Consider the following 27,583-nt stretch of genomic DNA (forward strand, 5'->3'; position numbering starts at 1 on the left):
TCAGCCCCTCTGAGGCACTGCTTTGGGGCGGGAGCAACACACGCTCCCCTCCACCTTTCTGGGGGCCCCTGGAGACCCTAAAGGGCCCCCTGTGTCTCTGTAAGTTACTGTTCCCACTGCACGCACAGAATCCTTCACCTCCACGTTGCGCACGGAGGGATCTGGGGCGGCTTCAGGCCAGTCGGGCAACTCCTGGTAGCCGCCAGCCTTGGCATTCAACAAGTGGGACAATGAACCCAACTGGAAGTGGTCTCGATCTGCAAAAAACAAAAAGGAAGAGCAATCCAGAATGAAAAGCTGCACAGAGGTAAGGCACTTTGTAGCCTCTGTTATTACTATTATAATGGGGATGTAATGACTTTGTTGGCTAGATAAGGTAAACACGGAGTTTGTTAGTGAGTTGTGGGCAACATTTTGGCAAACTGGTACAACCAAAGTATGCAAAATGACCTATTAGCGGTTCCTTTTTGCAAAATATTCATGGATGTTCAGACAACTATCACTGGATTACTTTGATACTGAAGTAATAATAAAAACGTGATGATTCTCAGGCACTTGTTCTATGATTTCTGTGCAGTTTATGGTCTTTAATCAGCGATGGATATCGGATAAAATGATCCTAGTAAAGTGTAAGTCCTGCTGAATCTAAAAGTGTGCATATGAAGTCTTAAACTAACTACCTGTTTTTTTCAGGATACCAGAATGCACCTGTTACACTACAGTTTGAAAACTTCTGCACTAAAGCAATGCTGGTGATGAAATAACTTTTTTATTACATTAATGCTTTATTTAGTGTATTCAGTAAGTATGGACTCTTAAAATCCATTGGAGTCCAAGTACTAAATGTAAAGAAGCCCTAATGAATATTGCAAAAGTTCGCCTTTTCCTAATATAACCATAGAAGTGTCACAAAATAAAATATCACAAACAAGAAAGTAAAACAACAAACCGCCACATTCAGTGTTCAGGGTTATCTAAAGATTAAAAATGATAGTGCAACTGTGTAAGCTTTAAATTCTCTCCCAGCTCACAATGTAAATGGTTCCTGTACCTTTAAAAGGAGACTCGAGGACCGGTGCAGGTTTGAGGGCGAGGAACAGTTTCTTAGCGTACTTGCTCAGGGCTCCGCTCTTCTCAGTGGGAACGATGAGCTGACGAATGAAGCGAGCCCGATCACGGATGTCATAGTTCTGGTCGTACTTGGCCAAGTTGAGAACGTACTGTGTCAACAGTTTGGTCTGTGAGACGAGGGAACATGAAGGACATGTATGATGAGGACAGTAGAAACAAGAAAGACCTACCAACTGATGTGTTTATGCATGGATATGTGTGTTTTTGTGGAGGGGTACTCTGTTGAAATTGGGGGACAAAGAACAGTTTAGACATAAATTGTGATTTATCAAAAAATATAAAAAATATGTATGTATGAACACACCAATATGGTATTAAAACCTTTGGCTCTTTTACAAAATGTTTCTTACGCTTGAAATAACATTTGTTTGTATTTGTGACAGTCACTGAAGCTTGGTTGCATTGAACACATTGTTGACAAGTTTCAAAGTCTAAAATGAAATACTATTATTGTTGACGAAACACATGTTGTTCACACCTGTTTGGAGTTGGTGAGATAGAGCTTGGCGGCCAAATTGATGATTTGTAGCTTGACGATGTCCTCTTCGTTAGTGAACGACTTGGCCATCTTCCTCAGGACATCCGGGGCAATCTTAGGGACATGCTCACAGTATTCTCCAATCAGCCACAGGATGCTGGCCCGCGCCATCGGCACCTGAGGACAATTAAATACCATTAAACAGCTGTGTTTTGTTGGGATGAACCACGTTTGGCGAGCTTGTTTCAACACAGCATAGTCTTTCGAAACCAAGAACAAGTCTTGTATCCTCTGCTGTGACCAGAAGCTTTGACAGCAGTCTGTGAATGAGACTCTCACCTGGATGTTGTCTGTTAGTTTGGCCATGTGCTTTATGATGTCGCTGTGCTTCTCAGGTTGCATCTGAAGCAGCTTCTTAATAACCACCACGGACTCGGCTACGACCAACTCTGTACAACAGGAGAAAGAGTCAGGAATAATAAATCAACATTGAAGATGTTTCTTTTAATCTTCATCCTAGATTGAGATACTAAAATTCAAATTCACAGACAGTTTTAGTGTTTTTATAATTCAGCTTGTTGGACGTGAAGTCTGTCTGTTTGAGATTCGTATCTTATCTTCTGTTGTCTTCTGCTTCTTTTTTCTTAACTGTGCTAATGTATATTTGATAATTTACAAATGCAGATGGATAAGCTTGATTAAATTAATCTACTGACCCGATGTCGAAGTTTGGTAGCTGCAAATATTAAGTCTTTCTAGTATATATACTGCAATACGTATCACTTAAAAAGCATGTAGAGTGTCACATAGAAACACTCACCGTCTCGGTTGGACAGCAGCTGCACCAGGCCGTTCAGACACGTGTCCCTCACCTCCCCGATGTTTGTAGCACAGCGGCCGATGGCTTGAATCGTGGCAGCCACAAAGTCTTTATCCATGCTCTTAATGTAAGTCTGCAGGAAATAAATACCCACTCAGTACAGTAAAACATAAAGAAGCTGGTGTATACCTTCTTGCTGAAGTACAAATCTGCACAATTTTTGTTTTATTACATTGACTGAGGACAAAATTCACCCCTTATGTCACTGTACCTGAAACTCTCTGAGAATGGTGGAAATGTTCGTCTCATTGGCCAAATTGGTGAGAACCTCCAGCTGCAAAAGACAAAAAAAAAGAACGTTTTTAAACACTGAAAACTTCATTTAAAAAGGGATTTTCTGCAACTTAATAGAGGTCACGAAAAGTCAAGGAAACTTGATAATAGTGTCCCATTTATGTTCATTTTAAATGTATATTGATGTCTACATCTTTTGATGATTCAATAACTTAGTTTAAGTGGATTTAAAATTATAGATAATTGGCAAAAGATGCTGCCGATATACTCTTTGTTAAACTACCACGCCTCAGAGTTTAGAGAATGAATAGTCTTCCGTTGAATCAGCATTAAGATTAAAGAGAAAAGGGACATCAGAACAATAGAATAGACAATAACCTTTAGGACTTTGATCTGTGTTGGGTCCGTAGACCGGATGTAGAAACTCTTCAGGTACGGTTCAAACATTCCCTGTGAAACGACAGAGAGGAAAAAACATCAGTGAATCTGCAGTTTTTGATTTCAAATCTCACTCGTAAACATCCAAAAGACACCACCCGGTGTAGCTCACCCTTCTCTTAATCGACATGGTTGCCACGTTCTGAAGGACGACATACTGGACTTCACTGGAGAGAAAGAAAGTAACAGGAGATATCGATGGAGAAAAAGAGGGGAAACAGACGAATTTAATCACCTCTTCACTCGTGTCTACTTCACCTGAGACACCTGAGACACCCTTTGAACACAGCAGTAGCCGACTTTACTCAAAGAACAATTCACAGAGCATTGCGTAAAGTAAAGTTTGTTACTTTTTTAATACAGATACTGAAACAGACAAAAAAAACATGGCTACAGCGTTTCCTTAGTCAATAAAAGCAAACTATTTATCTTCAGGCATACCACAAGACATCTCCATTTAGGTATATTTGTAGATGGTCTAGTACACAAACAAAACCAACACAATTGTTTACAGAACTTTAGTGGATTTCTTGTTAAACATCCAGGCATTATTCTTCAAGGTAGTAAATCGATGGTCGGTGGTTTTAATTAGAGCCGAGACTCCATAACAATAATAAATTCTAATGAAACGTATCGTACGGTGCAACAGATTTCCGACAAATCCCCCGCAGAGAGACGCTGCTGTTTGGTGGCTGCTGAATGATGATCCCATTACAGCACACTCAGAGCCAAAAGAGCACTTGTTCAATAAGAAGCTGACAGTCTGCAGGACTTACTGCTGAGAGGCCACCTATGTGCCGTCATCACTCCTTATGGTTTATGCCTCCATGTTTACCTCAGACTCACTTTAATTTCACTTCCTGCTTCAGGGCTGCACAGATTTATTTTACTACCCTCACTTGACATTTTCTTCCTTTTCTCATTCTGTTTTCCACTTTACTGAGTTTTCATCATCATTACTTATCACATTCAGCTGTGAATGTTTTGTTCCTTTTCAAGTGAGACTCATAAACGCAGCTCTTATTATTTCCAACCTTAGCTCACTTCTCAGCCACAAGAATGATGTGAGACAGCTCATGCTTCCAAAATTAAAAATGTATGGTACAGCAATTAGAATAGACAATTAACTTCAAATTATAGATTGTGCAGCTCACCTGTGGCTCCTCAGGAGACGAACCAGGGCCTTGGCGATCACCCCAACCTCCACTTTAGGTGCAAGATGGAAATACAGCTGAGCCACCGCCATCACCACCTGGAACAGGAAGAGAAAACAGAGGGAGGGGTAAAATATCACCAGTGATGCAATCTAACAAATACAGTGAAAAGTTGCACGTGATATATTTTCCATCTTGGTGTTTAACGCTTTGTTCTCCATTGAATTTCTAAAGCAACATTCCATTACAATCACTGCCTTACGCTGCAGTATGTTGCAGTAAAATATGTTGGATTTATTCTGTTAAATATATGCATGAAATAACTAAATCTTGATACTGTTTGCCCTCTTTTTTGTAGCCCACATTTTAGAGTGTATTAAAGTCCAAGAAATAATAAGCCACTGGGTTTTCTGGGGGTTCTTTTGAGCACTCAATCAGCATATGGGACATCATTTTGACCTCATAACAAGTTGTAAACATTGAATACATGATTAAGATGTTTTGGTTAATGTGTTGGCAGATGGGGAAACATTAGCATTAACTTGGAGTCATGTTTCTGGTCACATGATGAATGTCCAGTATTCTCTTTCAGCTCCATTTTTGGCCTCCATCAACTCCTGAGTGGAATATCTGTCTCTTTAGCTGCTAGAAGCTGCTAAATGCTGGGAGGGTACGGTAGCCTACAGGGGATAATCAGATCTTTATAAGTGAAAACAGCTGCCTGCAACAGTGATGAGACTGGAAGAAAAACGTTAAGTTATGGGCCCAAAAATGTACCTCAATGAGCTTAAAGACGAAACTTAAAACCTGCAATAACTTTTTTTTACCACTTTGGCCAAGTGGCCAACACAATGACATATCCCCCCTTAAGTTGATGTTACGAACTGATTAGCAAAAACATATTTATACTTATTTATCTAGCAGTTACTTTAAGTAGTACGCATAGTTGTAGTTTCTTACTTCCAATGCCTCACTAAGAAGCACATTCATATGGAAAAATAAAAGCTTCAAAAAGGCATACAACAACATAACTATTTAAAGACGACAGGGCAAAGAGAAACCATTTATTAATTACTTAATAGGTGCAAATCAATAAGCTGCATGGAGCGCAATCAGAGAGCTCAATGATCGTCTTCTATACCACATTCAAGATAAGGAAACACATTTGTTGCCTGAGGAAAAGGGTTAATCTGGAACCGCCCTTCAGCAAACCGCTCGACTACAGCAGAACAAAGGAGGAATAAAGTGTGACGGGGGGGGGATTTCATAACAATAATCTAACATGAAACAAAACAAGCCTTCCAAGGTGACCACAGCAGCACTAATGCAGTCTGATGCTTTATTAATTTCCTTTGGGAGATTGGCCCAATTTCAGAGTGAGAGGTCAGCTCTGATTAAGTGCTCAAGGGCAGGCACTTCAGCTGCTTGTTAACATGAGCCAAGGTCGTGCAATTTGAAGACATCAACTACTCAAAACAACGACCTGCTGCTAAAAGGTGGAATAACGGTTGAGAGAAAACAATTATGATCTCTACCATGGCAACTGACTCAAGAGGAGAGCTAATGGGCTGTTACACTGATGTAAGGTGTGTGTGTGTGTGTGTGTGTGTGTGTGTGTGTGTGTGTGTGTGTGTGTGTGTGTGTGTGTGTGTGTGTGTGTGTGTGTGTGTGTGTGTGTGTGTGTGTGTGTGTGTGTGTTATTTAGAAGTGCAGCAGGTCTCACAGCTGCGTTGCGGCTCTGCAGCAGCGGCTTGGTGTTTCTCAGCAGCAGCCGATGGTCTGGATCCATCACGTACGGCTTCCTCTTGGCCATGGGAGCCTCTGCCTTCTTTTCTTTCTCGTCTTCCTCTTCGTCCTCATCGTCATCTGAGCCATAGAAGGTCTTATCGCTTCCCTCCTCCAGCAGGGACTCCTGCAAACGGCAGTGGGGATTAAGCGGCGTGTTGCAGGCAAACAGACCAAGAAAGAAATCTCTCTTGCATGGAAAGTGGTTATTGGTTTCTTAAAAAGTCACCAGATGGTGATCTGCTCTTGAATATATTTAAAAAGCAACAACATTGTGTATGAAAAGTACCATTAGACTCCCTCGCATAAGTGCAAAATGGTTCTACCAATTTGTCACCACCTGCATTGGGAATTTACTCAAAAACAATGTTCATCACAGTATGAAAAATGTCTCAATTTGTTACTTATCGAGAAAATAAGCCGACAGGTGGGCCTGAAAAAATTGATAAACATAGAAAAAAAGAAAATCAGCAAGTGGTCAACAGTGAAAGAAGGAAACAATGACTGGATGGTTTCAATTTGTTTCTCTGCACAGACACAAAGACAGTAGCAGAAAAAAATAATCCAACAATATGCACCTATACACTTTTGTTGCACAGTAATCTCCCTAAATCCTGTCCTTATGCAAATGAGTTGTTGTGATGACACACAAGGTGAACTCACTTCTGAGTTTGGTAAATTTGCATTGACATCCGTAACATAGCATTATAGGCTACACGTGGTGGTATAACAGTAAATGACGATGTGCAAGCAAAATAAGTGTATAAGCTACATTTGCTGACAGTTGCATGTGGTTCTGGAACAATTAACTTAATTAATTAGTTAATCGACAAAAAGACAATTTAGAAAAAAGATTAATCTTTTGTTTTTATTCAACATTGTTTTTACTTGTTCCAGATTGACAATGTGAGAATTTGCTGCTTTTCTGTAATCAAATATTTATGTCGATGCGTGCAGAGGAATTTCTGGGGAATTCAAGCAACAAAGAGACAATATAGAAATGACACAATCTCTATGTTTATATGGGTTTATATGCTCTGGTGTTTGACCATGACCTCGCATGTGATTGGATGAGCCCTCCGACGCAATGATGTAGACGTCTGACGTAACCTTTCCAGGAGGTAATAAGGATGCAACAGAAATACACATTTGGTTATTTGCCTATGCCTACTTCTGTTGGCTTTTTTTCCCATTGATTCTTGCATTTGTTCTATTTCATGCAGTTTTTTTGTGTACTTTTTAAATGTACACCAGGAAGCAAAACTCTGATTTTTAACTTGAAAGAAATAAGGATTTGACAATTTTCTTGATTACATTTTTGGCCATATCACTCATTCCTACTACAAACTGCTTAAACTTCTGCTTAATGTATTTGTTCACAGTAGTGACTATTTTTGCCGAAGGAAACTACAAGCCCTACGAAACGGAGCAAGGGTAAGAATGTAAAGAAACATTTGCATGCATTCTGACGTATAAAAGTAAATCATTTTGACGTCTTTTGTTTTGTTTGTACAGACTGAGCTTGCCTCACAAAGAGGCAGTCATTCCTTATTTGGTCGAAGCTCGAGCCGCAAGTCTGGATCTGCACAATGTGGATATTGACGTCTTTCTTTTTAAGTCAATTTTACCGTTTTATTACTTTTTTTCATTTACATTTTTTACCTGTTCTTTGGCTATTTTTTCATGATATGTAATAGTTTTCCAGCTGCCTGTAAGGCCAACTATGAGACAGTACGCAGGAACAACCTGTACAGCCGACTTGTGGCTCAGACAGCAGCCATGAAGGCTTAAGCCCAGAGTCGACAGAGGAGGAAGAGGGTGCGATTCATCAGATCCGGTTCATTAGATTAGATTCTACTTTGTTGTCATTTCACGGAGTGCAATTGCTGCAACAACAAAATGCAATTTAGCATTTAAACGGATGTGCAGAAGAAGCAGTAGAGCATTTTACAGTGTAATGTGCATATAGATAAGGATGGATTGTGTCAACATGCGATGCACTGAGCATTAATGATTATCTGTGCTGATTGTGTTTACAGCTGCTGGATGTGAGATACTAGCAGCAGGTATCACAGGCTTCTGGAGGGGCATCTTGATCGATGTGTTGTCTGATGAGGAGGATGGCACCATCAGACAAGACTGGAAGATTATCTGAATAACACGGCTACACATCACAGACGTCCGCACTTTGGACATACTGCATTTAAACATATATGGTGTAACTGCCAGGTATTAAGAAGGTTTTGGGGACTGTACTGATTCTGTATTCTTACTCACGTTCATGTTTGGGTTGAGGAACTGGGTCCTGGCGTAGCGGGTCAGCATGTTGATGATGACCACCTGCCCCCACTCCTCCACGTCGATGAGGAGGTTACACAACTTCCTGTAGTTCTTGTGGATCAGGTCAATGCGCTCCGGACAAACCTCCTCGAAAGCCATGACAACGCTTCCTGCCACCAACTGCGGCACACAACAGGTGGTGATGTAAGGATGCTTCTCTTAAATGTCAGGAGAGTACGTGTTATCCTTGAGGATTACTGACGCACAAGATACAAGCCATGCGTTCTCGAATTACATCTCGGGTTTAACAATAAACCTACGAACAAATGATCGGCCTTGAAACAGCTGATGCAGTGAATGCCATCTGGTGATGGTTCTGATATTATTTTTGCACTTTTTTAAACTTATAGTTGCATTTATTAAAATAAAAGAATCAGCAAAAACCCACCGTGGTTTTGTCAGCGAGGAGTTTCTCTATGACTTCAATAAGCTGGTCCTTCTGTTCTGGATCCAAACTGGTAGAAGAGAAGAATCAAACCATTAAAAGGCATGAAACTAATTCTGGAGAAAGAGTCACCCATCATTTTTTCTATAAAACTTGTTAAATGAATTATAAATCAAAAATGTATCCCTGCCAGAGCAGATATAGATTTACCTTTTACTGCCATAAAAAGGCTTTAATTTCACAATGATCGTAAGTCATAACAACATTTGATCTCTGCGTAGTGGTTCTCAAACTGTGGTTCAGGACTCTCTAATAAGCTGCAGACTCAAAAACAGATTTCTTAATTACAAATGTATAATTTATGCTTCTTTTAATCCTTGATATAAAGCCTCTGTTCAAGCACTGATATCTGTAACTAGAAGGCTTCTTCCAATATTTACTAATAACTGAATTAATCTTCTTTACCCCCAAAACAGGGCATGAGGCGTCTGAGAACTGAAAGGATTTTTCGTATGTCACCTGTAGAGTTTAGGAATTGCGTGAGCAGCCGTCTTCCTGACGTATGGAGACATATCAGAGGCGGCTTCTTTGATGGCCAGCATCATTATGGGGACGATGATCGTGACTCGGATGCTGGAGAGGACTCGCAGGGCGCTGGCTCTGATCAGCTGGTTCGGATCCTGCAGAAGTACAGAGCAAGGTTCATACGGATTAGAGTCTACAGAAGTGAGATGAGCTCAATGCTAACATGTCTAGCAGGTGTGATGTTTACCAGGTTCATCATCTTAGTTCAGCCAGGTCAATGAAAGGCAAAGAATATACCATTTTTCATGAGGAATGGATAACAGGTTTTTTGTTTTTTTTACAAACATGCATGACAATTGTGTGTGGCTCATTTACATTGCGAGCATGTCAGTGTTTTTGTTGGACTTTCCGTCTGGTAGCAGTCTACGAACAAAGAAGGTAAAAGGAGCTGAAAACAACGCTTTAAAGATAAAAGTCCCTGTTTTCCAAACTGACAAAGAAGGCCACCACAGCAACAGAGGCTTTGTTTAGTGGCCCACAATAACCTCTTTGTTTGTGGCACAAAATGTAATAGAGCCGATGAATGTGGTGGCTGAAACATTAAAGGACCATAAAAGCAAGACAGAAAACAATTTTTGCTATTGGCAATGTAGAACTTGGTGCAATTTTCATTTTGTGATTTTAGCTCTTTAGAGGAAGAAAAGGTTGGAGACCCCTGCAGTGCACACAGCCTTCAACTGAAGGCAATGTCCTTAGTAGGTATTTGGGCATATAACAACATATTTAACAAATTAAAATTTCGACCTGCTGGTGGTGGTAGAAGAAAAAGGTCATAAGAATGTATTTTCTGGGGACCTTGGAAATATGTAGCAAATTTCAAAGCAATCCATCCAATAGAAGTTATTACACACAAAAGCATGAATGTCAACCTCATGGTGGAACCACAGGAAAAGTTAGAAGTTCATCAAAGTCAGTATGATTCATCTTTTAGAAGCATTCATGCCAATATTTTGAATAGTTTTAGTCCGTCCCAAGGTGGCGGACTGACTGACACATCAACATAACCATCCGTAGAGACAAGCTGCTAGCATGGATAAAAACATACCCTGTTTTTATGAGTTTCATCATAAGATCAGACCCAAATCTTGATTATTTCTTAAGCAAAAAGAGTTAAAATCAGAAGGAATTGTCACAAAGCTGCTGTACCTTCAACCCTCGCTGAAAGGTGGAAATGGAGAGCAGAGCGAGATCCTGCTGCTCTTCAGCATAACGCACCAAGTAAACATAGACCAGCTTCTTCACCTGTAGAGAGAAGTAAAGAAGGAAACAAACCGATGATAAAAAAAAACAGGTTTAATCCAAATTATGTAGATTACTTCAATTATTTCCGTTGAGATAAATCTGAAATAAAGAGATGAAGCAAAGTGATAAAAACCTTAAAAAGAGGAGAAGAGGAAAATTGCTATTTTGTTCAGGCGAGATAAAGCTGAAACCCCAAGGGGACTTTTAAAAATGTGATAAGATGATTTATAAATCACAAGCAAGCATAGCAAGAAAAAAAAAAAAAAGCCTTAATGCAGGAAGAAGCTTTGTTTTTTTTGGTTTTTTAACACATTAAACTACACAGGCTGAAGAAAAGGAGCAAATAATACATGAAGCAACATGAAACCTTGGCTCATTACAAACCTCAATGTTTTTACAGGCCACGTTTTTCACCACAGCAGGGAAGAGATCTGATGCATTTTTTCCTCGGGCGATCATCTGCAGAGAAAACAAGCACCGGAAAGCAAAAAAAAAATTCAATCATCTGTAAAGAGAAGGTGTTACTGTTTCATATTTTATCTCAGTCCATTTTTTTAATGCTTTTCCTTCCCCTTCATGTGCGTTGTCCTGCTGGGATGATGACTGTGTAGATGGGTGTGGAGTTTGTATCTCTTAACACTGTAGTTATATCATCAAAAACTTTGTCTTACAGCTGAAGGACATTCAATCTTACTTTCAATCCAGTTTAAGTTTGTGTCTTCATCTCTCATGGCCACATCTTTACCATCAAAACTATGAAATCAAGTTTGGTAAAGAGAAAAAGCTTTGGGTTTTTACTGTTGTATATGTACATTTCTTTTCTCAAACCCTGACCTTTGTTCTGCCACTTCACGTGCAGCCGCACCTGCTGATCAGTGAAATCCCAAAGTAAACATCATTCATACTCACAGCCACGATCCGCTTCATCGCCTCCAGCTTCAGGGAGTCTTTGTTGCTGTCCAGCATCTCCTTCAAGTCGTCATGTCTGAGGGAGAAAAAACACCGGAAATTAGCTCACAGCTTTTTTTTTATGTTGTTTTAGCAGCAAAACACTGTTTACAGTGAGAGACTAACGAGGCCTCAAAATAAGAAACGCAGACCTGTGTTTTACGATTTACATTCAACGTTCAAAATATGTCAAAATGTGCCAGTGTGTGACCCAGAAATTATTCTCTTTGAAGCGTGAAATCCAGCTTGCAAAATACTGGAACCTTTGAAACTGCAGCTCACAAAAGCGGGGTAATTGGGAAGAGACATAATCTCTAAAACATGTTTACTTCTCAGAGAAATTATAGATCATTTTAGCAGGAATAGAGGAAGAAATATTTCTCTACCGGAAGATGTGACCTTGTAGAAGCTCACTTCTTCATTTTTTTAGATAACTCGATAACAAACTATTGTGGGAATGGAGATACTAGTGATGAAATTGTTAGCAGATCAACAGGATATACAAGCAATTTTGTGATTATAAATTAATTGTTTAAATTGTTCATCAAGCACAAAATTAAAACAGTTTATTGCTCCTCAAATGTGATTTTTCTTTTACTTTTTTAATATCATTATATATTTAATATCCTTGGGGGAAACAAGCTGTTTGAAGACGTCACCTTGAGTTTAATGAAATTGTAATTCTTTACTATATCCTGACTTTCAATCGATTAATTTTCGGATTCACCTGCAGAGTTGAGGAGTAATCCATTACAGATTTTAATGCTTGTGGTAATGTGTAAAATAAATAAGAACATAACTGTGTTATAATTGCGTTTCTAAATAGCAATAAACACAATAGGATGTGGGAATGCTATTAGTTTTGCAGTATTCGCCAATAAACCAAGATATTGGGCAAATATAAATGATTGACCTGGTGTTAGGATTCATCCTCTGAGCTCTGTGGATCTGTAGCACTGATGTCAATTCACCCTTTAGGTGTGGAGATATTTCAGTCTGGACCAAAAAGGTGGCTAATAAGAGTTAATAAGCTAATATTTTTCAAAGTAAGATATCAGGTAAAGTACAAGTTTTTGTTGTTTTCCCATTTTTTCATGATCAAAACAGACATACTTTCTGGCTACATCCAGGCACTGTAACTGTAAGGAGGATCCTATGAGTGGATTTGAAGGGATTTAAACCAACATCTCCACCCTGCTGCAATACAAACACACAAAAACAACATGGACAGTTTTAACAAAACCAACCAGGAAGAACCTGCAAACAGTAACAGGGCGGACAGGATCACTAGTACAGCTGCCGGGATAAAGACGCCAGCCTAATTTAATGTTGAAAATACTGATCGATGAAATCTTTTTATGTTGCTCTCTATTGTCAAGTCCCAGAAGACAACAATAACTTCACCTTTTTCTAGCATCATAATGTTACATTTTGGAATGAAGACCTAAAGAGCAGAAAACCGAAAACCAAAACAACATCTTATTTCTTATTAAAACATCATCATGTTTGGTATGTACGGAAGCCCATAGGGGACTTTATTAAAATTATGTAAATTATTTAAACTTGAAAATGGACATTTAATACCACAATAATACATTTTCCATTGGTGTTATTTGAGTAACAATTAAAAATAAAATGCAATAATTAGTGTTCTCATATCACATACTCATATTGGCGTTCTATGACCACAATAAAATAAAATAAAAGCTCTTTGGCATTTCATTTTCAAAGTTATACCTAGATGTACAGTGGAAAATATTCAAATGGTAATTAGAATTTGAAAATGAAAATGCAATATAAACTTTGTAACCAGATTAATTATTTACGCAAGCAATATTTAGGTAAAAATGAAAATACAATTTTCTAACAATTTGAAATTCTTCATAAGTTTGCCAGCCTGTTTTCACAAACACATCTTTAAACTCAGAGCTACCAAACAGGAGGAATCCACTGACTGAAGGAGTCTTGGGTGGGGTTTGTTTGGTGGTGGGCGAGGTGATTTAACGGCTGCAGAGCTGCACAATTCCCCCAACTAGTTTCCAAGGCAACAAAAGATGCAATATAATGACGTTAAGTGATTTCCTGTCTTCCTGCAGTGCCTTTGTTGCATCTGACTGAAGGTCTGCTGAGCTGTGCTGTGGAAACGCAGTGATGCTCTCCTGAGACTTGATGCTCTGATTCCTGTCACTCACACTGACACATAACAGGTGTTGTTACATGGAGGATGCAATGAGATTCAGACACTATGTGATTACATCTGCAAAAGAGGCTTTGTTTTTTTGTCTTGTATGTTTTTCTGTTTAATTAGCAGGATGTCACATACGTTTATTAAATCATTTCAGTGGTGGTAGGAAGAACAGATTTGGTGTGGATTGCTTCACAATGTGTTTAAAAAAGCACTAAAAATGATATAGAATATATTTAAGATTATTGTGTTTTTCTGGATTCTTTTTTTTCTTTTTTTTTACCTTAACAGACTGTCTGTCATATTAAATCTCTTAAAAATGTGGTGTATAAAATATTTGGATAAGCCAGGAGAAAGTTAAATGAGCTTTTTATTGTGCCACACTTACATAATGGCCATATTTCAATATCCATAATGTTATTGTGAGTCTGACACACCTGAAGTCCTGCGGAATTCAGAGCTTTAATATTCCTGAACTTCCAAATACATACACATATGTTTTTTTTCCATATGCAGATTTAAAAATTAAAATCTAAACACTTTCTATAGGTAAAATATAACATTTATAAGATTGTGCAGCTTGTACTTGTACTGCTCTTTATAAAATACTCAAAAGTGAATACTCTAAACAGCCAATTCTGATTGGAATTGGATTTTAACTTAGTTTTTCAACATCTTCGTGTATTTCAAAACAAACTGAAGCAAAAACTACAAATTACTTTCCAAACTATTTGATCCAACAGTGGTTAGATTTTTTTATTTTTTACATCATACCTCAGCGTGAGCATGAGGCTGTTGGGGTTTACTACATATTTCATCTGTTTTGGTGGTGTGACAGCAGTGAATGGAGGCCTTGCAGTCTGTGAGGAGGCGGCCGCTGCAGAACACAGTTGATTTATCGCGACTCGAGTTTGTTTCTGCTAAGATAGATTTCTGCTTTTCGTCTCAATGATCAAGCATCAAAGTGTTAATCATTTCATTGAACGAATAATATAAATCACTCAGTCACATACTTCAAAACCGGAATGGATCAAAGAGTGTCGAATTAAATCCTGACAGTATCTATTTAATGCTGTTCGTGGCGGGTTATTTTGGGACGCGGGCAGTGAGCCAAAGCTGGTTTCTTGGTTACAAGTACGTGGCTGCCTACCAAAACAAATTGAGAAATAAACTTTGAAAATACAAAGATAACTTTGCCCAAAGCACCGACAGCCCAGACATGAGGATGAGTAACACTAATGCTGATTTCCAGCAGAAAATGAAGGTCTAACTCGTTCATTTCTCTCTGAAATCGCGATGATTCGGTTGCGGCCTCTGACCATAACTCCAGAAATATTCACATTTTTATCAAATAGCCTCTTTATTACAGCCGGAAACCTCCTTCGTTCACTTTCTACTTTGATGTCAACTGCTAAACATAAAGGGTTTTTTCTTTAAAAAATTTAAAATAAAAGTAAAATTCCAAAACACCAAAAACAATTAGCTACAGCATATCTCTGCTAGATTTGTTATTTGGTTATTTTTCTCATTACAGTGAATTTCAGCACAATTGTCGATAATGCAATATAGACACATATAAATAAAGCATATTTTGACTTATATATCCTTAACTTTGAGATGTGGAAGTTAAATAAATCTGTTTTTATGGGTTCCTTTAATTAAATCGTTTCTACTTTGGCCTGAACAGACCCCTCCAACTGTACAAAATGTGCTGTATAAAACATTTGGATGAGGCTGACATATTATACACATTATATTGTTTACCGTTCATTATCTAAAGTTTAGATCCTAGCATGCTAACATTTGCTTATTAGCACTGGACACAAAAGTAAAGCCTGGTCTTGGAGTTTCATTAGTACGTAAGATAATTTAGTCATAAACCATCATCCTGAAGAGGAACATGAACGTCTGTACCAAGTTTCTATCAAAAACTATTCCAAGTTGTTTCACATGTCAAAACAAAAATCTCAAGCATAAAGTGGAGTCACAGGAATATTGTTGAGAAATTTCTGTCCGGACCAAAGTCACTGTCACCTTTAAAGCCACGCCAACACCGTGGCTAAAACTCATTGTTCTGTCTTAGCTTCTTAAAGGAAAGAATCAAATGTAAAAAGAGGCCGGTTTTCAATGGACAACAGCTGCAGCAAACACACTGACCTTGTTCTTTGTATTCTCTCACTCTCTCTTTCACTGCAAAACCTCCAGCTCAAAGCAAGGAGCTAACAACATCTCTCTTGATGTTATAAACAAGGAAACAGGAAACTCAATCATGATTTAAAACCCAACTTGACGGGAAGTTCAAACTTTAACAGGCACTTTCAACGTTTTTAACCTGCCAGAATGTCACGATGGATTAGAGAAACCTACCGACCAACCACAGCCTTAATTTGCTTTTACGTTCGGTGTCAATTCACCACCATGATCAGCTCCACTAATGAATAACGAGACAGGGATTCATGTGGCTTGTTTGAAGACAAACAGGCTTTTTGAAGGTCTAATTAAAACCGGATCCAAAAACGTTGATTACATTTGCTGTAGCGGCGGCCAAACATTAAACCTGTCAACAGGGAATTATCAGCAATTTGCAACCACAGACAAGTTACACATGCATTATTAGTAAAAGTCGTAGTATCAATAGTAGTGGCACATATGGCGGCTAAACCCTTTGAACTCGATAGAAATGGTCAGTGTGTCCAAATTGTTTTTTTTGCTTATTGTGATGTAATTTCTTGGACTATGTTAAAATTCTTTAAATCCCTAAAAACTGCAAAATCAAAGCTAAAAGGTTATGTCGGTCAATACATCATAATAATTGATAAAAATATAGCAATGATGTCATAAATCTTATAATAAATCAACAAAAAACTTTTTTCATACAATTTTACCAAATTTGCACACAAAACATATCGATCCATAAGATTTCTAAAAGTAGAAACATGAACAAAATATTTCACTCTTTGTTATTTGAACTACACAAAAAATTAATTCCGCATGTAACCAAACGTCATGACGTCTTCACAGAACTGAATTGAACTTTGTACATTTACATTTCTGTGCATTTCTTTGTGAGATTTAAAAAAGAAAAAATGTGAAGGACCAATCTAAAATGCCAGAAGAGAGACCTGGCTGGTCACCCCAAACCAAATATAAAAAATTCTACACAGAAATTCATGCTGTCATGGAGCGTACGACATGATGCGGCGAAAGATAGAAGCTGTGGCTTTCTGCTGCAACAGGAAAGAATTCTCTAGCTATTATGGTTTCTATTTTAAATTGTTTAAAATAGCATCATGAAAACAACAATATCCCGAAGCCGCGAACAGATGCTCCAATTTTAAAGAGTTAAAAACAGAGCAACACTATTACGATTTAAGGAAAAGGTGGAGAAAAACAATATCATTTAACAACAACTTAACAGCCAATAAGGAAAGAAAAACATCTCTTTCACCATTTTATAAACTAAAACTCTTCTTACTGTATTTTAATCAGAGCATAGTGGCCCAGAAGGAAGATTAAATGGCTCAGTGAATTAAAAGGTTAGTAGTTATTAATGGACAAGGAGACAAAATACAGCCTCAGGTACTTTACAGTCTATATGCTTGACCGTGATATATTTTAACAAACTATAAATGCCACTTCAGTGAGTTATCGTCTTGAGGACCACCAGGGAAACTGCCCTCTGACTGGTTTACACCTCCCTGCTGATGCCCACCGGGCCAACAGTAACTCTACACCGACACCGCTTCTCTCATTTCTCTGGTTTCTGTCCCGTCCTGACGAACAACAGCTGAATTTACAAACAGCTCTGAATTATTTAACCCGCCGTGGTACAACAGAGTACACCAGCGGTCGGGTTACCTGGCACCAAAGCCAAAGAGATCAGCGTGACTCTTCAACTGGAAAGTCTCCATGGAAGTAGGCCTCCGACGTCTAATGGTTCATCTTCAACCGCAATGTCACTTTGTTCACGGAGAACAGAGCTCTGCACAACTCGCAGCAACATTCAAAAAGGAGCAGATATGGAAATGTATTTGCATGAATCAGAGGAAAAGGAAAGATTGAAGAGTTGCAGCATGCATTTATAAGCAGGTCGTTTTACATAAGCCGACTCTTTCTGCAGAGACTTTTCTTTTTTTTCTATTGGTGACAAATGTAAAATGTGGCTGCTTAAACCAACCGGAACTGTACTTCAGTAAAGCACTCATCCTGTAAAATGAGAATAATCTAGTTTATAGGCACGACCCGATAAAAACCAAATGTGTAATTATAGCTCTCTTTTAGCAAATCTATTTATGAAGAGAAGCACTTTTGATGTTCGTTTGAAAGGTTTGCAGTCTAATTAATTGAGTACAGCAGCTCCTATACGGCCTTCATGATATCATAGATCCCATTCACAAAACAGAATATATCTATATTTATATATAAAACAGAATATATATACACATTTCCTGGTTCCTTCTTCTCAAAAATGTAAGATTTTTTGTTGTATATTATCTGAATTTTCTGTTTTGTATTGTAAACTGAATGTTTTGGGGTCTCAGACCTTTGGTTGGACAAGAGACATTTGGAAATGTGATCTTGGACTCCGTGAAACTGTGACGTGCATTTTCAGTGTTCTCTGACAATTTATAGACCAAAAACTAGTCTATTAATAGAGTAAAAGGAAAGAATACACTTTTTATCTGTGCACCATGAAATTTTAAGCTTCTGTTCCTCAAACTCTTTGAATTGTGTCCCTCAAAAGTGATGTCTTCTAGCCATCCCTCTGCACATGTTGCATATGAGTATGAGCTGCAAGCAGTTCAAGGAAAAATCTATATTTCAAGTTTTATAACCCTGCGATGGCAAAACTATCCACAGTTTAACGATATAAAAGCAATCCAGTGTTCTGTCTTGTTAATTGTCTTACGACCCTAAAGACTTATGTTGAGACTCGTTGTGGGGTATTCTTAAGGTCTCATTGTAATCTGCCCTCAAACATAACTGTAGCGTTAAAGGGTTGAACAGGTCTGGATTCTCCTGGATTCTCCTACCGCAAAGGTTGTGTTTGGAAACTGCCTCCACCTCCACCACCTTCCTCCAGTGGTGCTCGTTCCTCGTGGTCTCCTCCTCCTCCTCCTCCTCCTCCTCCTCCTGTACCTCCGGATCGGAGGTGGCGGAGCTCGTCGGGCTGCAGGGCGCTGTACCAGGCCTGCTGAACGCCGTCGGGGGTCAACACGGGGCTCTTGTCCTCCTCCTGGCCCTGGACCTGACTCTGCACCGTCTTCACCATGTTCACCGCATTCACCGGCAGCTGCAGCAGCCTTTGCATGGTGGTCATGTTTGAAAACTTGTGGCAACCTGTGGAATCCAGGGTTGATAAAGTGGAAAGACTGCAGTTTTCCCAGCAGGTCCTCGGTGTTAAATCAGCTGGATCAGACTATTAAATTCTCCTCAGACAGTTTACCACACAGCAAAGAGCAGCTTCAGTTAGATTCTGTGTATTAATACTCCTAAGTTCATCCAATGTGGACAAAGATGATGCAACGAACCTCTTCAGAAGTGCTCCAGTGCCTCTTCTTCTTCTCCACGGTGACAAGCTTGATATACTTTGCCTCCTGAGTGCTGTAATCCAAATCCACAAATGCTCCAGTGCAGCGTAGTGCTTTTTTCTTTTTTTTTTGCTCCCTTCTGTTGCTGCCGAGGCTGAACGCATCCAGTGAAGCAGCAGACATCAGCTGCTCGGTAAATGGATGCTCGGCAGAGAGGGGCGTGGAGTTTTATTTGCCTCTCTTCTCGCGACTCCTCCCGCTGCTGCACCAGCTCTCTCTGCCTCCCGGCGTGTGATACAACATGTCCACACATCCGAGCTCTCCAACAACGACAAGGCCTCTCCCACCTTTTGCCACGTTGTCACTCCCCTCCTGGTGCTCGTCGTCTTTGATCGTCTCTCTCTCCACATTGACTTGAAATCCTGACTATCTCTCACTCTATCACAGCTTTCTTTATCCTGCCTTCCCTGAGAACTCACGGCCAAAGAACCTTTTTCTGATACGCGACAGATGCTTCTCTCACTCCTCTTGCTCATTATGTTTTAAAATGTCACTGTCTTATTCATATTTTACATATTCTGTTAGGGGCCTTTTCTTTCTTGTCTAACATGACTCAGCTTTCTTGGCAGTGTCGTGATGAGGACATCTCTCTCTCTCTCTCTCTCTCTCTCTCTCTTTCTCTCTCTCTCTCTGCTTCTCCCACTCATTCCTTTTTGGCTTCAACAAAAATAACTGCCACGAAGCACAATTCACATATGCTCTTCCTGTGATCTGTAACGGCTCAGTCACTATTTGCTGACATTTGCTAAAGACTAATAAGATTTTTAATCTGTAATGTCACCAGGAAATACACACCTGGGGTGCTGCAGCATTAACAATGAATTACACTGACAATGCTGTGACATATGATGCCACATTGGATATAATACAGAGAGAATATCTTCCTGCAGTCCCTTCAGAAAGTATTTTGGGTGTTTTAAAAAAAAAAAAAAGTGCTTTGATCTCTTGGTTCTCAGTTTAGGAGAAGCACTATTAATTATCTCCGTATAACAGCACAGAAACAAAAACACATCGCAGTCATTATTCCAAACATCCGAAGAAGATCCAGTTCTATAACTGTTTTATGATTCTCACTACAACAAGATAGCTGCTAATAACTGTTATTTTCAATTCTCTCCTCTTCTTGTCAAAACTTTTATGTTGGATTCTGGGTGCAGTGCAGCGATATCATATTCCCGAAATTAAGATGGCTTACAGTACAAAGAACATATGAAGGCAGTCATGAATTAATAAGCTCTATATGCAAATCTTGAAGCTGGATAATTCATATTCATCCCCCTACTGGGGCCCCGATGGAAATAAGCAGAGTAGCTTCAGTACATCTGTGTTAGCTTTGATCCTGATGCCTGTGTGTGTGTGTGTGTGTGTGTGTGTGTGTGTGTGTGTGTGTGTGTGTGTGTGTGTGTGTGTGTGTGTGTGTGTGTGTGTGTGTGTGTGTGTGTGTGTGTGTGTGTGTGTGTGTGTGTGTGTGTGTGTGTGTGTGTGGGTGTAGGTGGGTGTGGTGGGTGTGTGTGTGTTTTTCAAAGGGATAGTTGGACATTTTGGGGTCACGCTGAGAGTTAGTTGTGAGGACTGATACCACTCTCATGTCTGTGTGCTAAAATTAAAAGGCTAAATCAAGCAGCTGGTTAAATTAGCTTAGCATAAAGACTGGAGACACTGGATAGATGCTACCCTGGCTCTGTTGTTTGCCATTTATAAACCCTGTTTTTTTTTAAAAAAAACAAGATATAACATGTTAATTAGTGAGCTTTAAAGGTGCAGGTAGGCTTTATGCTAAGCTAAACATCTCATCTAAGAATGCAAAAAATATATAATTTACCAAAATATTGGACTATTACTTTGAAGAAAAAGGCCATGTTTGACTTTTTGAGGGACCAGGAAACCCTAAAACAACACAGGTGTCTTTGGCATGGCTAACAGTCTGATGTATTTGACAGAAATGTAAAAGTAACATTTTCACAAAAGAACGTGCAATAAGCCGAAGAAAGCCCGAAGATCCCACTGAAGTCTCAACCAAAACAAAGGCTTACCATCGCTTGTAAAACACAAAATTATACTACTTGGACATTTGATTGTATGGCTTGAGAAAACAAGTACAAGCCATAAAAATCACACTACCAAGAAATATCCACTGACGCAGACGAACACCCCTATTAAACTTATAATAGTCAGTTCACACTGAAGGACAGTGAACACGGTTTAAAAGAAGAAAGGTGTAATAATAACACAGAGATTGACATGGTTCGTGGAGTGAAGCAACATCTCACATCTGCCGTGTTTCCAAGGAGACGACAGTGAAGGTCTATTCAGCGCTTTCACTGCCATGTTTACAGACAAACGGGTTAATCTTCCTGCTCTGTGGAGACACTGCCGTCTGCAAACACAGAGACATAACAACAACGCCCAATCAATCCTGGAATCAACTAATGAGGGCTGAATTTAACCACCACTAGTGTAAAAGTAAAAAAAAACGGGGAAACCGACTCAAGGCAAAATTGAATCCAAAGGTCACAGTTCACAGCCACAAAGTACATCTACCATCTATGAACAATGAGCTCCCTCTGCTGGAAAAACATGGTGGAGCAGCAATATCTGTCAGTGAAGCTCGCAACATGTTCCCAAACCGAGATACATGCAGAGAACAGGTGTGAAACAAAGTAAGAGGAAAAAAGGATAAAGTTCAAAGTTCACATAAACACTGAATAGAGACAACTCATACAAAATAATTAACAAAATAAAAGCCTGCCTTGGAAATAGGGGGCATGGAGTGAAGACTATAACTAGAATAGCTAATGGATATTTCTTTTCTAATATGATAAATGTCAAGAACTGATATTTATTTTAGAATAAAGCTGAGAGAATAAACAGAGGCATACAGGATAACTCACAGCACATGGGCCCTGATGAGTCATATGAATGCATTTAGTAGTATTAGTCAGCAAACAGTAGCTGGCAGCATGTTTTATTTTTTGTCTTCTGTTATTCTTTTTGAATAAGTAACCACCAACATTTGCAAAATGAAGAAGAAGCCATGAAACTATATTAAAGGCCCTTCACACATACAGAAGTAAACCCTCACAGATTACACCTCTTCTCAGGACTGCGTTGAGTACAAAATATGCTACGTAACAAACATTTCTGTTACGCTCTCATTCGCTTGTATTGAAGCCCTTACAATGGATATCCAAGCCTGTTTTGGCTCCTGTGGACGTGGAGGTCAGAGTTCACCATTTTTCAACTCTGACCAGGTGGATGTGTTAGGTGACTAATAGAAACCCAAACATGTGCTACGTTTGGAAATGAAAACATTATTGTTTCTAGCTTGTTTCTTCACCATTTTGAACACATGTTCACTCTACCCGACTGCAAACTGTAGCATTGCTCTCTCACAGTCTGATCATCGTTTATTTATCACCCACCTCACAAATGTGCAATCACGTCCTATGAAATCGCCCCACTCACTCGACCCCAAAATAGGACGTAATTGTCACCGTACCTGACATGTCTGGTGAAATCAAACAACAAAGGGAGCAGGACTCAAATGCAGAAAAGGCGAGCTGGTAGTATGAAGGGAAATGTACGAAAGCAATGGTCAGGGATGGGTTTACAGGTTGAAAACAAGGTGGCAGTCAAAAAAAAGACAAATCAAAGATGGGCATGACAAGGGTGCAGGTTCAGATGGCTGGGAAGTAAAGGCCAAACTGGTAGGGAATGAGTTGGAAAGGGCTGTTGCAGGGCTAAAGAAAACAGAAACAGCTGAACAGAGGAATGAGAGAGTCGGATGACTGGGACAGGAAGGAAAGTCTGAGGGCATCTGGTGGATGTATGGAGAATGACAATGCAGGGGTCTGGAGGAAGAGGGATGAGGCCTGAAACATGCTGTGCGTTCCATTCTACCATACTATTTAGCATGCCAAAACAAAAAGATTTAGTATGTGCCAATAAGTAGTATGTCAAATGCAGTGTGTCAAAAATACCAGGATGTCCTACTGCATTCAGTCTTATTTTACAGTTTGCAAAGAAGCATGCTTTTCTGGCTATTCTGATCCACACTCCTCTGCTCAGCTGATATATGAGCAAAAAGGTCAAAGTTCAATATGCCATTTTACAAGAAATGTCCCAAATGAACACATACTGTATTTAACAATGAATACTTTGAAAGGGCAGCTTTACTAAAAGTAACGAGAAGAAGTATGCGATTTGGAACGCAGCTTGTGTAAAATAAAAACAACTGAGACCTCAATTGCGACAGAAACTTTAGAGCGGGATCTTGAACCTTGATCGTTCTTATTGGTACATCATTCCCTGCATCGCTCTGCCACCAAGCCCTTTCCTCACAGCAGATATTTCTGGCATGTCATTGCAGGAGAAGTTATTAATGACATTAATAATGACTGCATGACATTTAGGTGAGCGAGCTCCAGGGCTTTGGTACTGTGCATGCTGGCTCACTAGCTCACCTAAAGAGACACATAATGGGGCTGAGACATTGTTAATGTCATTTGTTTCACCTCCCGTTATCCTTATAGGACTGTACTATAATAATACCCACAACTGTGTGGCTGTATAGTGTTAGAGGAGGAATAAAAAGCTGTTTGGCTAATGAAGACGTAAACAAAGTTAAAAATTTTGATTCCATGATTCATTCAAAATGTAGATTCTGCACACATAATAGTCTCTTTTAATAAACATGTATAATGTGCAGCTGTTTGTGTTTCAATGGGTAGTTTGTCTAATCTACAGTTAAATTAATCATACAATATTATTAATATCATGGTAAAGCTCTTTCCACGACAGCCTGGCCGCTCAATAAACAGATTCTGGTCGAAGGGGCGTTTCTGTACGGTACAAAAACCTCCACATAGGATACGCCTGTGTTCCTCTCCTTGCTCCTGGAGCCTATTGCAACCTGAACAGAGGTCTAATCAACCAGAATGAGTGTAAACACCTGTGCGGTTGTGCAGGTCCTTAAACATATGTGGATTGTACATAGGTTCCTATATGTCAACAAAAATTAGCCACAAAAATGTAAGTATGACAAAAATGGTTTTCCACAGAAACTATTTTGACATGTAAGTGTAACTAATAAAAAAATGATGACTAAATTGTCAAGTCAAGTCAAAATGTCTTCTGTTAAAAAGGCTTATGGTGTAAACAGGCTGCATACTGAAGCACACTGATTGTAACCCAATTATTGAAACATCATTTGGAAATAAATAGAACGAATAGAACTGCAAATCCAGTATGCATTCAACAAAACACTGAGTATCATTTTTAGCCTTGCTAAGATGCTACACATAACAATCCTCCTGTGGGCAGAAGGAAAATGAGGAACAAATTGTTCCCGTGCAGGACGACGAACACACAAGTTTCCTCCAAAATGATGAATCTGTTGTTTTAATCATTTAGTAGTTCAGTGCAGCTGCAGTGATGTGCATTGGTTATCTGTTAGCTGTCTTGTAAAGCTCACACATCAAAGTGTATATTTTAGTCATGTCCTAAGAAAACAATAAATCTTTAAATTTACATATAGGCATGTGAGTATAAGTTCCCTGGTTCACTTTGTTTGAGTTTTCCTTGATGTTAGAACATTCTAGAGGGTTTAAGTGATGCTGAAAAGGGGTTTCACTTGAATTTATTTTCAGTCTGATATTTGCATTACGCATAATTTTATACAACTCAAAGTGCTCACCTTGGATTATTATTATTATTATTAGATAATAACAGCTTTTAATAGATTAGTTGATGGACAAGAAATGCAGCAATTTGATAACCACTTAAGTTGTTGGAGTCATTTTTCATAGAATTTGCTAAAATTGTGCTGGTTCCAGACTATCAAATGTGAAAAATGCGAAGGTATTCGTTTTTTTCTTTCTTATTTGGTATTACTAAATGTATTTGGGTTAAAAACAGAGCTAGATTGATAAATCAACCAAGCTGATGTATTTACTGATATAATCTTATTGCAGATATATCATATTGTGCATGTGACGCTAAAAAGTTACAATAAATTATAGTACAGCAATGTCAAACTAGGTTTGAGGTAATTTAGAAACATGTCTCCTTTACAAAGTCTTTCAAGTAGAACGCTATGACAAGGATATTTTTATATAACAAATTAAATCATTATCAGATTTTATAAACTAACAAAATATTGAAACTGTATTGGCCTTAAAAATATATGTACATTAACAACACACATTGTAATTTTCAACTATTTTCCCCAACGTTAAAGGCTCAAACCATTTAATCGGGAAAATCATTATTATCATCATTATTACTATTATAACTTAATATTGTGTTTGTCTAGCTACTGGGATGAATACAGCAAACATGAAAGGAACAAGGACAAACTCAGCAACTCATCCATCCTCAGAAATAATTATTCTTTTGTTTTTATAGGAGCATTACTGAAGAAGGTCTCACTGGTCATTTTTCCACTCATGACTGTTCCTAACAACGTATTCCAGGTTTTATAAACCGGGTCTGTGTCTATTTTGACCAAGTATCTCAATAACTTGCTCAGTATCTCAATATTTTGACTTAATATCTCAATATTTGAATTCATGTCAAAATAATTACTTAGTCTCTCAATATTTCTTATTAAGTATGTCACAGTAATAACTTAGTGTCATTATATTTTGACATAGTATCTCAAAATAATGTTTGAGGTTGTAGTCTTTCCACCAGGATGTAAGGCTTCCGTCACGGATGAATGGAAGCCCATTTCCGCCTCTCCAATGAAATAATAAAGATATTGTCATTGAAATGAGAAAAATATCTAAATTTGATGACTTGATATCTCAAGACTTGTGTCTCAAAAATGGTGACTTAATACCTCTTAAAAATGACTTAATATCTCAATATTTTGACTAAGTATGTCAATATGTTTGCTCAGTATCTCAATATTTTGACTTAATATCTCAATATTATGTATAAGTATGTCAATATGTTTCTCAGTATCTCAATATGTTGCTTAGTATCTCAATATTTTGCTTAGTATCTCAATATTTTGACTAAGTATCTCAATATGTTGCTTAGTATCTCAATATTTTGCTCAGTATCTCAATATTTTGACTTAATATCTCAATATTATGTATAAGTATGTCAATATGTTGCTTAGTATCTCAATATTTTGACTTAATATCTCAATATTATGTATAAGTATGTCAATATGTTTCTCAGTATCTCAATATTTTGCTCAGTATCTCAATATTTTGACTTAATATCTCAATATTATGTATAAGTATGTCAATATGTTTCTTAGTATCTAGTATGGCCCATTTCACTCATAAAACGTATTGCAGGTCGTATAAACCGGGTCTGTGTGGTGTGGACACTGGAGCTGTGCTGCCGCTGTCCAGTAGGGGTGGTGCTGAAATGGAAAAGCTGCAAGCTCAAGGCCTGGCATCCCCTCAGACAGGCCTCTCACATCCCCACCTCACAAAACATGTTATATAAAACACCTTATCCTATAAAAACACACTTTAAAACCACACACCAGTGCATGCACATTGATTAAAAAAGCCTGTGGGAACAAATCACGGGGAGGGAGAGAAGGCAGGTGGCTCCAAACCTTTTGTAGTCGGATGAGAAAATCCCTCCGCTCGCCGGGTCGTGACCATATTCCGGCTCTCCGACGCTGGAGGAGCCCCCCTTCTCATCGTTGAATGCAGAGCTGGCAGACATGGTTCTGCTGTGTGTGTTTGTGTGTTTTCTTTATTGTGTTTTCTTCCCTGTCGCCCTCACAGAGCAGCGATGGAGATTTAGTGCAGAGGGCAGCAGGATGTGCGGCTCTTAAAGGCGCACAGACGCACAGACGGCCAATCTGTGTGTGAGATGCTCGGTGCAGAGGGGAGGGTGGTGTGTGTGTGTGTGTGTGTGTGTGTGTGTGTGTGTGTGTGTGTGTGTGTGTGTGTGTGTGTGTGTGTGTGTGACGTTGTGGTCACGTGATTTGTTTGAGGTTGTAGTCTTTCCACCAGGATGTAAGGCTTCCGTCACGGATGAATGGAAGCCCATTTCCGCCTCTGCAATGCAATAATAAAGATATTGTCATTGAAATGAGAAAAATATCTAATATTGACTCAATAGTATGCCTTGATATGTTGACTTGATATTCAAGACTTGTATCTCAAAAATGGTGACTTAATACCTCTTAAAAATGACTCAATATCTCAATATTTTGACTTAATATCTCAATATTT

General features: G+C 38.8%; 1 protein-coding gene across 1 annotated transcript; it reads right to left on the minus strand.

Moving 5' to 3' along the window:
- LOC129108000 (AP-3 complex subunit beta-2) lies at positions 1–27,033 on the minus strand. The gene is made up of 17 exons (XM_054619622.1): positions 26,956–27,033; positions 11,562–11,637; positions 11,037–11,111; positions 10,557–10,652; positions 9,345–9,505; positions 8,829–8,895; positions 8,357–8,560; positions 6,039–6,212; positions 4,316–4,413; positions 3,274–3,328; positions 3,102–3,173; positions 2,701–2,763; positions 2,430–2,562; positions 1,949–2,058; positions 1,610–1,786; positions 1,052–1,238; positions 1–257 (listed from the first exon to the last, which is right to left on the minus strand). The coding sequence occupies exons 2-17, from the start codon at positions 11,616–11,618 to the stop codon at positions 1–3; spliced, it is 1,986 nt and encodes a 661-aa protein (XP_054475597.1). The 5' UTR covers positions 11,619–11,637; positions 26,956–27,033.
- Between the last annotated feature and the right edge of the window lie 550 nt (positions 27,034–27,583).

This window comes from Anoplopoma fimbria, chromosome 19 (genome assembly GCF_027596085.1).
Source record: "Anoplopoma fimbria isolate UVic2021 breed Golden Eagle Sablefish chromosome 19, Afim_UVic_2022, whole genome shotgun sequence".
Lineage (NCBI taxonomy): Eukaryota > Metazoa > Chordata > Actinopteri > Perciformes > Anoplopomatidae > Anoplopoma > Anoplopoma fimbria.